General features: G+C 41.8%; 1 protein-coding gene across 3 annotated transcripts in view; it reads right to left on the bottom strand.

The window, feature by feature from the left end:
* Positions 1–1,544: 1,544 nt before the first annotated feature.
* Positions 1,545–13,839, bottom strand: part of TBX19 (T-box 19) — a 25,795-nt gene continuing 13,500 nt past the window's right edge. For 2 of the 3 annotated variants that reach the window (XM_026844238.1, XM_026844247.1), the window contains 7 exons: positions 9,079–9,343; positions 7,105–7,239; positions 6,238–6,299; positions 5,102–5,163; positions 4,297–4,485; positions 3,351–3,483; positions 1,545–2,578 (listed from right to left, as the gene is read on the bottom strand). In XM_026844238.1, the coding sequence (XP_026700039.1) occupies positions 2,344–2,578; positions 3,351–3,483; positions 4,297–4,485; positions 5,102–5,163; positions 6,238–6,299; positions 7,105–7,239; positions 9,079–9,343 (1,081 nt within the window). In that variant the 3' untranslated portion in view covers positions 1,545–2,343. The remainder of the gene's footprint in view (positions 2,579–3,350; positions 3,484–4,296; positions 4,486–5,101; positions 5,164–6,237; positions 6,300–7,104; positions 7,240–9,078; positions 9,344–13,839) is intronic. The other variant, XM_026844255.1, reaches the window with a different exon arrangement.

The raw sequence follows: 13,839 nt of genomic DNA, 5'->3' as shown, positions 1-13,839 counted from the left end.
GAGTGATAAAAAAGAAAAATGACTCTGCCTGTTTTTTTGTTGTTGTTGTTTGTTTGTTTTTTTGTTTGTTTGTTTTTGTTTGTGTTTTTTTTTTAATCCTTTCCATGCTATGGGACTATCAGGGAAGCCAATTGGATTTTCTCTGAGATTGTTTATTTGTGAAATAGAAGTGCAGTTTGTGTAACACCTTATGGTCTCTCTTCTGTTACTGTAATGTATATGGGAAAAGTAACAAATTATCCAACTTGTTAACCATGAAGGAAGCATAAAAAAGTCCTGGAACATAGAGAAGTCAGCAGTTGCCTTTTTTTAGTATGTGCTGTGTATGTGGGGAGCTGAACAGCCAGAAGAGGGTAGCATAAGTTAGTTAATAAACCTCATCTGTAAAACAGCTATTTTTGACAGCAACACCTACTTAAATTTCTAGCTGCAAGGTAGAGAAAGGTAACATTGAGAAACTCACCACCAAGCTTTTGAAGGAATGTGGAAAGGCAGATTTACAGTGAGAACTGACAAGGATTAGACTGATAGCAGGCCACAGGGCTTTTTGCACTCTATTAGCTCCTGTTTGACCAATGCCTCTATTAATAAAAATGCACATCCAAAGCAGCTTCATGACTTGGCTTTCAGGGGATAGCAGCACAAGTCAGTAAAACTAATAGTGTTAGCAAGTGCATTCTGGCACAATGTCTTGCCTGCAGCAAATCTGAAAGGCCAGATGGGGAAATCAGGAAAATGCCTAATACTAAGAGCACCTTAAGGGGATGGTTCAGGACCAAGGTAATAGAATATGAAACAGGAGCTTGCTGAGTTCAGACAGATGCACATTTAATGGCCTGAATGAAAATGTTCTCCTTGCTGCTGCCCCTAATGTCTACCCAAAATAAAATGCTGCTCCCAGAGCTTGCATGCAGTAAATGAGTATTCACAAAGGGAATGTTGCTGTATCTGGCACAAGCAGAAACCAGCTCACAGGAGCTTCAGGGAATCCTCTTCTATACCTGTGCTGAGGATTTCCTGTTCAAGGGCTATCTACCCAGCCCCTATCAGTGCTCATGACTATAAACAGAACTGAATTGCTGCTGGATATTTCATTATACAGAGACATATCTACATGAGTTAGTTTGCAGTTTTGTCTTTACCCCTACGAGGATCAAATGGCAGTGCTTTTCTCTGAGAAGTTGATAGGGCTTGCCTGAGGATGTACATGAGAGGACAAGGAAGATTGGGGGACGACTGGTACTAGTTTCATCACACCAGGGGTTAGAAATCGCAGACAGGATCAGGCCTCCACTATGCTAGGTGTTGTACACTCACACAGGATAGGAAAAGTTGCAGCCTGAAAAAGGAAGCTGAAGCAGACAAAAGGTGAGAGGGGAAATGGGTACAAAGACATGAAATACCATGCCCAAGAGCATACAGCCAGTCAGTGGCCAAGGAATAGAAAAGTCCTGTCCTGTCAACTTGCTTTGAATTGCTCACAGGCCATTAGGTGAAAAAGAGTGTATGTCAAGACACCTTGGAAAGGCACTGAGGAGATAATACACCATTTATTCATATTTTATTTGTACTCTATACCTGAAGCAAAGTGGAAATGTGAGCTGAATATTTTTTTCTATAATTCTTTTCCCTCCGCCCTTTCAAAAATAACACATATAGAAAACATTGGAACTTTTCATTTCAAAAGACTGTCACATCAGACTATAAATGCTCAACTAGGTGCCCTTCACCCTGCTGCTACAATGCAGCCACTTTCTCAACTTGAGTTTGTCCATTATCCCTATAGCATACAAACAGCAAACAGGAGCTGGAGAAGGGTGGCATGAGGATGTCAGACTGATTTCATCCCCCGAAGGGTTTAGTTTCAGGTAAAGTGAAAACCTTCATGTGACAGATTCAGAAAGTCTTCAAAGCAGCGCTGTCCCTTCAGATTACCAGTTGTGAACTTGCTCACAATTTCCCCTGGACTTGGCCATTAGTTACAGAAAGGACTTTTAAAATGACATGCAAATATTCAGCAGCCATGTCTGCTTTGCTCAGTCCCATGTCTCTGACCCTTTTTTCATGTGATGTAGAAGCAAAACTAACTATAAAGATTCTCTCTGGACGTCATCCTGAGCGACACCTAAAGGTTACAGGAATAAGCTACTTCCCATAACATTTCCTGCCTTTGCATTATGCATTTTGGCTTCTCTGGCACACAAGAGGTACATTATGGAAAGTGATGTTCGATGAAGTTGGTTTTCTGCATACGCATCCCTGCTCTGAGCTGCAGTTCTAGGGGAACATTTGCCATTTGTGTCAGTCTGTTTGGCTGAGCTCCCCTCCTGAGCTGCCTGTCCATTAAAAGGAGTGTGAGGATGTCCACGCAGAGTCACCTAGTCTGGCTAGAGCCGCTTCCCCTTGTGCTTCCATGCTGCCAGGCATCACTCCCTGCAGAGGGATTGGGACTGATGATGCAGTGGGTAAGGGGACATTCCCCCTTAGAAAGACGCTTGAAGGGCTGTTGTTCACCTCAGTTCCTGGGTTGGCAACATTTACAGCACTGTTGCTCACTGTCCACAGGCAAGGGTAGTGGCTGGAAAAAAAAACCAATACAAATTGAATTACTTATTTCAAAGCATTTTCCCCTGCACAGGACTTACCACAGCAAAGTCAAGTGTGTTATCTGCTAAAAGGCAGCTATCCCAATCGAGTTACTAAACTAGATAAGCCCTGCAGATCTTAAGTGAAAAACCACCAGCAACCATCAGACCTGGTGACCCTGGAGAGGGGCATGGAGCAAAATGTACAAATACATGTGAGGTTTCAAGATTTAAAGATCTTTTTCATGCATGCTTATGAATTTTAAAGAATCACAGCTGATTTTCCAACACCTAAATTAGAGATGAAATGTGTGCATTTATTTTGGGAAAAGAAGGGCAAACATTTGATAAATAATTGACTCTCTGGGTCTAAATTCTAGCCATTCCTAGAACTGTTTACTACCCTATTAACAATATTTTTAGAATCGAACATAATTAGATTGTTACATCCCTTCAATGGGATCCTCATTTCATGAAGGAGAATAGTGAGGAATATATAGAGAAAAATAATTTGGCTTTAAAACCCTCACAGATTGTAAATACCAAAGTTCTGTGTGGCTGTTCCAAGATTCTAGTTTTCAGCAGCATTGGGGAAAAACAAAGCTCCCACTGATTTTATAGCAGGAGATAATTAGCTGGTCGGAAAGATCTGTCCAGGAATCTCAAGTTGGGCACTTAGAACATGTTTCAAATCCTGGATGCTGATTAAAGCTTGGAAGAAAGTGTGAATCACCAGGGCAGTCCTACAAGCCTCACTGAACTTACCTGGGTCCAGGGCTGGCAGCTCCCTTCGTGTGTGGCACTGAGAGCAAATTAGCATGTGGAGAGGATGGCAAAGTCCAGCTGTCATGTCCTGAGAATACCTGAAGGTTATTGTTGGAGCTCTCCAACAAATTAACTTGGGGGCAGGGGGGGGAAAGCAACAAACAAATCCTCAGTGACTATTGCAAAGACATTGTCTTAAGGCAACAGAACACAGGTAGCGCTGAGGAAGCAATGTGGTCATGAGGTTTCTAACCATAGGTAAAAGGACAAAATTAATGTGCTTATTAAGAGAGTAGCAAGGTGCCATTGTAATTACAGGTGTATATATGAGAAAGTATGGCATGATAGACACAGGATATGCATTTTTTCAAGTCTTTCCATAAATGATAATTGCCATATGACTAGCAATGTTTTGATACAGATTTCCTTATAACTTGAGCTTAAATATTTGTGTTAAACAGGATGCCTTGCTAAATTATAATTAGCAAGCAGATTACTTTATGCTTACTCTTGTTTCTGGCCAATTTCCTCTGATCAAAGTAGAGCCAATTTCTGGAACTCTGCGCCCAGATCTAGAGAGTGAAGGCAATACCAGAATGCCTTCATCTCACATCAGCTCCTACCACATTTCTAAGGGCTGCTTTGACTCGAGGGTGCAACTGCTTCATGGCATGACAAGGACAGAAGGCTTGCAATGCTCTTTTTGTATAATTGTGAGCTGTACTTTAAGCAAGATCAGTCTCATTTATAATTAACACTTCCAGTGCACCCAGCTCTTTGTACCTCTTGTTTTGCTGCCTTAAACATTCTGTGTGCATGCAGACTGTTACAGAGACTCATCATGCTCTTTCCTAGCCTCATTTTAATGCTTATGCTGACTGAAAGCAAGGGTTAGGCAGTCAGAGAGTGTCTGTTTCCTGGAAGCAAAGCAGCATTGCAGTTGTACCTGTAGGTGAATGATTTCTCTGCATGTATGAAGGTGGGTACGGAGCAGCCCGGTGCCCTCGCAGTGCTGAGTATCGCTCACAGCTGTGGGGACTGTGTGGAGCTGGCAGAGGCAAAGGTCCAGTGTACTGATAATTAGAGCTTCCTGATGCACACATTGTATCTGGGTTGGAAATCAACCAGCCACTCACTTTGAGGGGAAAGAGAGGAGAAAACTATTATTGCACCACAACACTGCAATACAATAAAGTAAGCAGCCTTCTGTCAGAACCACCTGAGCCTCAGAAATACCAAAGAGATTCCAAGATACTGGAACAGCTAACAATCAAAAAACCCTCCAAAACCACCAACCCTAAAAACAAGACCTGAAGACAACTAACAGAAAATGACACAAACATCAAAGAGCAAATGGAAGAAAAACTATCATTAAAACAAGCACAACCTCTATTCCCCCCATTTTTTTTACCTGTTTAACAATGAAAGGTAATGTTATAGGTGACAAAAATATTCACAGTTACAAATACAAAAAAAGAGGGAGAAAGCCCTAAAAATGTCATACATCATCTTGATTCTAGATTCCTCTTAATATTGAAAAACTGGATCATAAGGAAAATGATCCCTTGCAGAAACTGTCACACTATTTCCTCCTGTGAGGTTTTGTCAATCTTTATTTTTAAAGGGTCCCTTCCTATGAACACAATTCAGGACTCAGTGAATAACTGGTATGATCCAGTTCAACAAGTCCCAGCTTCCCAGCACCTATCACATCACACAAAACTTCCAGCTGACATGAATAAAAACCTTACAGTGAGAATATGTCATATGTTGACCTTCTGAGACTGTTTCTGGAACATCCTTGGGATGGTTTCTGAAAAACAAAATACTTAGTGGTAAAACTTTTAATTGAGAAATCAGAAAAGAAAGCCAGAACTATTCACTACAAAAATGGAAAAGTTAAAAAGGAGGGAAAACCATCTTCTTTAACCACTTGCTAAGCAGCAGATTTTTCTGCAGTCTGCCATAAAGGAAGTAGGAGCTTATGTCTCATGGCATACATGAAAATGTTCCTGAATTTGTGCCAAATTTCAGGGCTGAACCTGGAATTCTAAATCTACCTGTGGGCACCGTTCCTGCTTGCATCAACAGCCTCAGCCTGGCCTCCCGCCCAGAGCACAGCAGGGCTCTGCCTCCTGCTCAGCCAGGCAAGCCAAGAGCAGCATTCCCCCTCGGCAGCTGGAAACCCTCATGCTGAGACAGCACCTTCTTAAGGGGTGAGAGGAATGGAAATAAACACAGATTCTACTGCAGGCATATGGGATGCTTCATGTATGGAAAGACATACCAAGTCCAAGCAAAATTTATTAGCAGTTGTGGACTGGAATGCATCATTTAGATGCCTCACTGTATTAGCACGGATGGTGCAAGTAAAAGTTTGAAAGATAAACCACAATTCGCTTCCAATGGAAGCATCTCTAACATATAGTTAGCACCTACAGGTTACTTTTAATAAACACATCATACATTATCATACAGGTTTAACAATAGCAGTGTAGTTACGGTTACAGTGCAATTTCACTTTAGTTATGCTTTTCGACATCTGCAGTTAACTATCAAATTATGGGACTCGTAGCATAAGTACAACGTAGTGAACATATGTGGTGTATAGCATTACTGGGGAAGTTCACAGCATCTCATTTCAGGCTTCTGTGTAGACAGGGCTAAGTCCTAGGATCCCCAAGAAGATATTTCACTCACTTCAGACCCCACTGTAATAGTTATATAGAGAATCTCCCCACTAATATCAGTGAAGTGACTCTGGATTTAAGACAGCAGACAGAAGATTAAGTTACATAATTTATCTGCCACAGTGTGATGCTACTGCTTTAACCATATCAGCAGCAAATTGCTACTGGAGGAAAAAAAAAAACAAACCACCACTCACCTTTCTTTTGCATCCAGGAAGGCTTTGGCAAAGGGATTATACTTGATTTTGAGAGCTGTTATCTTGAGTTTACAGAAAACAAGGTATGTTAGTGAAGGCAATTTGGAATAGAAACTTGACAAAACATCTTCCAGAGTAATCTAAGTGGAACTGCCTTGGTTAGCCTAACAAAAAATATCCCCACACATGATGTTTTCCAGGGCTGGTTTAGCAGAGAGCTTTGCTCCTCAGGGAGTGCTGCACACTGCTCAGTGCCACAGGCAGAACACCAGGCAGGGCAGCCTAAGGGCATGGTCCAGCCTGGCAAATCCTGGGGGATGGTGGACCCTTTCAAGAGAGTTTAAACACCAAATTTCTACCAAGTATGAATCAAACTTGCAGCAACACTAGCTAAGGGATGTGGCTCATGAGTTAGCATTGTCACAACCCAAAGCATCCCTCAATTACAGTTTTGGGGTTGGGGGAATTTTCCCATGGGATGTTTCACTGTTCTGCAGTTGTATGCATTATAAGGAGCAGGGAGAGATAGGTTATCATTATAACCATCAGTCATTGCTGGAGAAAGATAGTGGACTTGACTGTAGCTTTTTCTCCAAAAAGGGATTGGGATGCCAGGACAGATGGACCAGTCTGGAATAGCTGTGGCAGGATATTAAACTAAACCTGGCTTAGAACTGCAGCCAGACACTAGAATAGACACTGTTCTACTGCAGAGAGAAGAGTATTAGACTGGATGGAACATTGCACTGCATGGGACTGGTGGGGAAACAAGAAAAGGACCAATGTGTCCACACTGATCTTGTAGGTGATAGGCTTTTAATCTATTTCATCACTGGTGACCGAGAGCACAGTGTGGCATCCGCCTACCTCTTCATTTTGATAAGCAGTCACAGCTATGAACTGTGTCTCAGGGAAGGAGCAGTTCATCACCATCCGATGGGGGCCTCCTACACGAACTATGTGTACCTGGGGCTCATATTTATGCAGGGAGTTCAACATTATCTGCAGAAAACAAAACAGAGACAGACTCCAGTGCCACTCTGGTATCCCACAGCTGCTCCCTCGCTCTGGCTCTATAATAGACCAGATGTCAGTGGTAAACCTCCCCAGGCAGTGATTACTGAGAGCAGAAGGGCAGGTGCCTTCCTCCCTTCTGATGAACCACAGAGCTGCGCAGAATGAGACTTCACTGGACTTAGATTTAAAACTTTCGATACAGCAGCATTAGTGAATATTTGTGTTAGCAGCTCTGGCCTTCAAACCATTGATCTTCCACTGTACTAGAGGTTATAGAAACAGCTAAGGGGCAATCCCTGTCCTGCTTCTACTTATCTGAAAGACTCAGAATCACCATCACAGAAATCAGGGCCAAGAGGGAGCTGAGGCAGTCACCTAGTCACCTTTCTGGGCAAGATGAAGTGCATCTAAACAAGCCTTGGCAGATGTACCTAACCCGGCAGTAAAAGCTGTGAATAGCATTGATTCCACAATGCATATTGCTTAATTCTCTCTACTGCAAGAAAAATTTATTTAAAAAAAAAAATCTGTACTTTGAGAAGTGCTGTGTGCATATACATACATATATCTATAAGAACACAGCATAAAGCGCTGCTAGTCAGCTATTACTTTCTAATAACACCACAGAAGGGGAATCAGAAGCAGACTGGGGACATGGTTTACCTTAACACTGTCATCAAGATTTCAAAAGAAAAAAAGGGGACCTTCAGTCATTTGTTATTTAGTGACTTTTGTTTGGGCTGTTTCTCATACAGCTTTTCCTCCCTGGCTTTCTTCTTCTTTCCTCTCCACTTCACCATATATAGATGTCATGTTACCCTGTTCATTCCCCAGGGTCTCTTTGACCTTCCAAGTTGGTTTCCTGTAGCTTTTTCACCCCCATGCATACTTTTCTGAGGCCTTTGACTTCTCTGAGTTCCTGAATGCAGGACAGGAATTTTCAAATTGAGATGTCGTTCTATGCTCCACAGTAAATCTGTACTGATTCCATGTGTCACTTAGGAAAAGTCAGGTCACCTTTCTGCTCTCCAGTAAAAACTGAGATAACTTCCTACCTAATTAGGGTCCTGGGCTTATAGAAGTACCTCACAAGCCAAATGGAAATAACAGATAGAGAATGTATAATATTTACATGAAAGAAATTGATTCTGGGCTGACAAGTATCATCCACTGTAGGAGTTCTGTACAAAACAAATAAGCAAACAAAAGGTCTTGTGCAACATTTTACCTTTAGATGCATAATCAAAAATAAAATACGAAACAAACCTAATTTTCCTGTTTGCATTTTTAAGGGGTTCAAAGAGAAAGTCACTTATTTCTGGTACATGTGGTTTCCTTCCAAAGGCCAAAGCTGATTCAATAGAATATTGATAATTATCATGATGCAGAAGCAGACATAGTAATTATTTCATTTAGAAGAAGCCTTTTATTCTGCTATCTGACTCCTGCCAACATTCCACTTACACCAGACAACATGGGGGAACACAACAAAAACCTAATACCCATGACCATTTTTTCCCCCTTCTCTGAAGTCCTATGTAAAAATCCCCAGCACACAAGACCAAATCTGAAAAGCCCCCCGATGATTAAGTAAACCACAGCACTCTGTCTCTCTTAACATCAAGAAGTCCATTAAAATCTGAAAGCGCCAATTAAGGCCTGTTTATTCCTGTTTACATTTGGCCTCCAGAGAATAATTGGCATCTGTGGGTGAAGAGGCCTGTAAGGGCCTCTATAATTACATAAATGCACCCTTGATATTTCTTGATTGGTAGGTGCTTGCAATCGAAGCCAAGAGGTGTATGGGGAAACATCAGGCCATACCTGCCCACTCCCATTGAGCTTGTTGGTAAGTTTGACTTTGCTGAAGGAAATGGCAGCTTTCATCCAATGGGCCCCAAAGTTGGGAGAGTCTGGGTGAATGTAGACGCAGCTGTGGTTTGGTGGCTCTGGTTTCCCAGCTGGCACCCATTCTCCATTGACGTACTTCCAGCGGTGGCCATCAGTTGGGGCGAAGTCCAGCAGGAAGGAATACATGGCGTTTGGGTCCAAGCCTGACACACTGATCTTCAAAACAGGGAACATCCGCCTGGCCAGGGAACAAAACAAGGGAGACACCCCTGGAAACTGGTTTTGAGATAATGTTTCTGACCAGATGCTCACAGGTTAGGTCAATGTAAACCACATCCTCCTTCTCTCCATCTGTCTGAAGAAGTCTCTTAAACGTTAATCCTTCATTTTATTTTTATTTCATTAATTTGGAAAAAAAAATTACCTCTAAAGTAGGGCACTAAGGTCTTGATCATGCCAAGAGTTATGAACATAATGAACTGTGTGTAGTGTCAGCAGAGTCCATGGGATCCAGACATGCTAAATACATCCTTAGGTGTGGAACAAGAAGGCATGAACAGGATTGAACAGAGTTGAAAATGGCTGAGCTGAACCACAGACTCACTGCATTAACTGCAGAGTCCTATTATAAAGTGCATTTCTTTGAGGCTTAGATTGCCCTGCCACACTCTCTGTCCAGTGGCCGAGTTGCACTTTGACTCGGGATATATCCTCTGAAATCATGCTGCCATCTCCAGCAACCAGGACATAATCCCAGACAGGTACTCATCAGACTCCAGTCAGATTTATTGACCACACTACTCTATACAAAAGGTTTTTCACCCTTTCTTTGAAGGGACAGTCATATTCTATAATCTTTGTGAGCCGTTAGTCACTTCCCTCTGTCATTTCTCGTGGCTCTTGTACTAATTCCCAACATCTCCCACTTGAGAAATGGTTTCCAGGTGGTGCTATTCCAAATGCTCTAATAAGTCTGCTACATTTTCCTTGTTTAAAAATACTTCTTTACATCAGGGTTGTGTCAGGTTAGTCTGGCATGATTTAAATTTAATAAAATGGTTTTTTATCTCATTTTCCATTGTCTTCCACATATTTCATTACTCTCTCCCTCAAAATGCATCCTGAATTCTTATTACAGGGATATATTAAAAAGTCTGTAGTTAGGTGAAATGTGTTTTCTCCCTTTCTTAAGTGCAAGTATTCACATACTGTCTCACTACTGTTGGGATTCTAGAGGGCTTTCTGCGACAGAATGGCCATGTGAGCAATCCTGCGTGAGAACAAAACTGATAAGAGCCTCAGCCAAGCAAGAATGCGATAAGGATGTGACCCTGAATGAGGGGGGAGAAGCTCGACGAGACAAACAACCCCTGGAAGGGGTTGGGACGGAATAGGAAGTTACACAAGTCAGGAAGCCTGGCAAGGCTGATGTGGCACTTTCTATACAATCATAAGAAGGTTTAAAGCGCGGGCTAAGTTAACTGTCCAGTCTTGAGGACTTGTACTGCATGTTACTCACGTGTGCGGGAGAACATTATAAAAGGGCTTTCTTAGTTGTAATAAACAGGCATTGCTTGATCACATTGGTCGTGTGCGTGCTCAGCTCTCACGCATACTACCATTACATAAATCTCCAGTTTGAGAAGCCTGGTTAAAATCCTTGCAGTTAGACCTTGCATTTCACAGAATCATCAAGGTTGTAAAAGACCTTGAAGATCATCTAGTCCAACCATTAACCAAACACTGACCATTCCCAACTACATCATTTGGCCTCATGCTTCCATATTCCCTGACCTCATCAGCTTGATGAGGTTCTTCTGCTTTTAGTTTCAGCTCAGGTGCAACACTGTCCTTTACTAAACTCTAAACATCTATCATCCAGCCTTCCCACCACCCTGTGCATTTAAAACTAAAATCCTGCCTTTGTTTAGTTTTGGGAAAATGTTCCTTTTGTGCTTAAAGGTCTAATGCCACCTTTTCTCAATCCCTTTTTAATTATTTGGTTTTTCTTTTGTAAAGGAGATTTGCAGCAGCTCACAGCTAGACTCTCAGCAGTTTTCTGTCTGTCCCAGGACTTGTCCCACACAGCTATGACTTGGCATCTCAGTGCCCGAAAGACTGTAGCAAGAGAGTGAGTCAAGCTCCAACAGTTTCAGGAACTGGGAAAAATTTGTGGTCAGAACAGAGGAGTCTCCCAGCAAAGGTATCCTATTCATTAAGTTTCTTAGCTTGTTGAGGAATACACACCATTGTCGTGGAAGATTATTATAGCTGTTATGTATCACCTCCTACATTCTTCTTACATGAATAAGAGGCCTCCCTGCCCTGGACACCTCCGTACCGACCTCTCCTGGCAACTGCCATTTTGCCATGCCACATTTTTATGTGCAAGCCAATGAATCTTCAAGCTCTTTTTCTCTACTGGTACGGAGAGACTGGTTACACCAAGCCACCACAGCAGTTGCCAGAGGTCCGTGGCTACGGGGCTAAGGTAAGGTAGGTCTCTAGGCTTAGGTAGGTAGCAGCACAAGACGTCTAAAATACACAAGAAAGGAACTGAAACTCCAGGCTCTCTCAAGGGACACCAAAAGTCTCCCCCCCTGCAGAAACTCCAGTGACAGCCAACTGCAAATTGCTAATGATCTCCTATGACATCCCACTCACCACCTACCTTTCTGAGCACCTTTATATAATTCTTGATGTGTATGTTCAGCACCAGGAAAACCCAGAAATTTGAGATTCTTCATCCAATATGATGTTGGGCCAGTCCAACATTGAGAAAGATACACTGAACTGTGATCTTTCTAACTAAATCGAAGCTTAGCTGTGGATTTATGTGCTACACTTAATGTGTCTTTCTGACCAGGGTGCACCAGCTATCAAACTGAGATGTGATAAAAAGTATGGATGCATTGCTCCCTGCACCCCCAGGCCCCCTGCAGTCAGTTTTCAAAGTAACACACTTAGATATTTAGCTGAAATTGAAGTGGAGGGGAACAGTCATCCACATGAAAATTTAATTTCAGTAGATTTGTCAGAACTATTTGTGTTACATACAGATTGTTAATTCCTCTGCCCACAATGCAGGCTTCTCTGCCTTGCTACTTGACAGGCTTGAATTTATCCCCAAAAGACCTATAGACCAATGCCAGAAGAGAATACAGTCATTGTCAACTCTAACCTCCTGTATCACAGAGACTACAGCACTTCCCTGCATTAACCTGCTTCACACACAGATAATCCTCACCTCGCTTGGACCAGCATGTCTTGACTGTACAGATTCTAAAACTTACCACCTTACTTGTTCTGCTGATTAAGTGGCTCTACTGCTAAAATCACATTTGTCTGTCATTTAGCATGGCAAATTATGATTTCTCCAATTTTGTTTCAGTCAGAATGTTTCAATGATCAGCTAGGTACACCCGTGACCTCCATTACTGCAAGAGCTGAGCACTTCAACCTCTTCTATTTATTTAGAGCAAATCTGCTACAATTACTCCAGAGTACAGAACTTGAGTGGGAAGATGTTTGATATCAAACTCGAATGTGTAGTAACCAATAAAGTTGGTTTTAGCATTTAAGAATGGAAAGGGCTTCTTTCCCCCCACTCACATTTACCTGCATTGATCCACTATGGATTCTCCCCATACACAGAGGGGGAACAGTGGCATCTTCCTGCCTCCAGACAATAGTGTGGATTGCAAAGTCTCAGGATACTGCATAGCTAATATGGGATAAATGCAAGAGAGAAAACCTGCTTGATCAGAAAACACTGATATTGAAATGCTGATTGAATACAATAAATCTGAGAAAAATAGGAGACTGAATCCCACCGCATCAGCTGCACCTGTTGGGATGTATTTGGTGAAATAGCATGCAGTTTAATTTCAATGATGTCTATCTTGTTCATAATTTATCTATCTTCCTTGCGTACCTAGGCATAATGCTATGGCAGGTGATTATTATAATGATGTACGATCCAGGAATGGAAACATCTGTGTATTAACACTGAACTTGGTTCATCTAGTGATATCTGGGGACCCTGGGTACCAATTAGAGATGAATCAATCGCAGCAGACAGAATTGTGCATGCTAGAATTTGACACTTGAGGATCACTAATCAGTCAGCTTTCATTCTCTGGGTTGCTCCTGTATCAAGTTTTGGTTTAATTTCTGAATTTTGCTAACAGTGTGTCCATGCAAACTGTATTAGTTTTCACATACAGAAGTTCAGACTGGCCTTTCTCGTTAATTGAAGAACAGTTTTCAAAAGCATTCATATACCTTGCAGCAAGAATGAATTAGTTCTACTGATTTAAGTATCAGCAGAATTAGATCAATATTTTTTCTACTGAGAATCCCTCTGGAGACAATCACTGAAGGATCTTGAACCTGAAAAAACCTCAGCACTCATAGGAGACTGTCTCAAGTTTGTCTCCTTTTGAATAGCATGGAGTTATTCAGAGAGCTCCTTTTTTTTGATGCACTGATGGTTTGCTTATGGAAGATACTTTCAGAGATGCAAGAGATCCTTTTTCATAGTCCCTCAGGCTACAGTAATTTTGTTAAAAGGCTTTATGCAGATTATAGTGTGACATACTTTTGTAATTTTTTATTTTGAGAGTGCTGTAGTTTGATTATAAAGAACCTATTCCTGCCCCCACTGACATTACTAGAGCTGGCCCTGGCTTTAGGAAAAATAGGATCAAGCTGATAAGTAGTGAATAAGTTAGA

This window comes from Athene cunicularia (assembly GCF_003259725.1).
Source record: "Athene cunicularia isolate RWA chromosome 1 unlocalized genomic scaffold, athCun1 chr1_part1, whole genome shotgun sequence".
Taxonomy (NCBI): domain Eukaryota; kingdom Metazoa; phylum Chordata; class Aves; order Strigiformes; family Strigidae; genus Athene; species Athene cunicularia.
The sequence above is the reverse complement of the archived record's forward strand: the minus strand, read 5'-3'. Positions and strand labels throughout refer to the sequence as shown.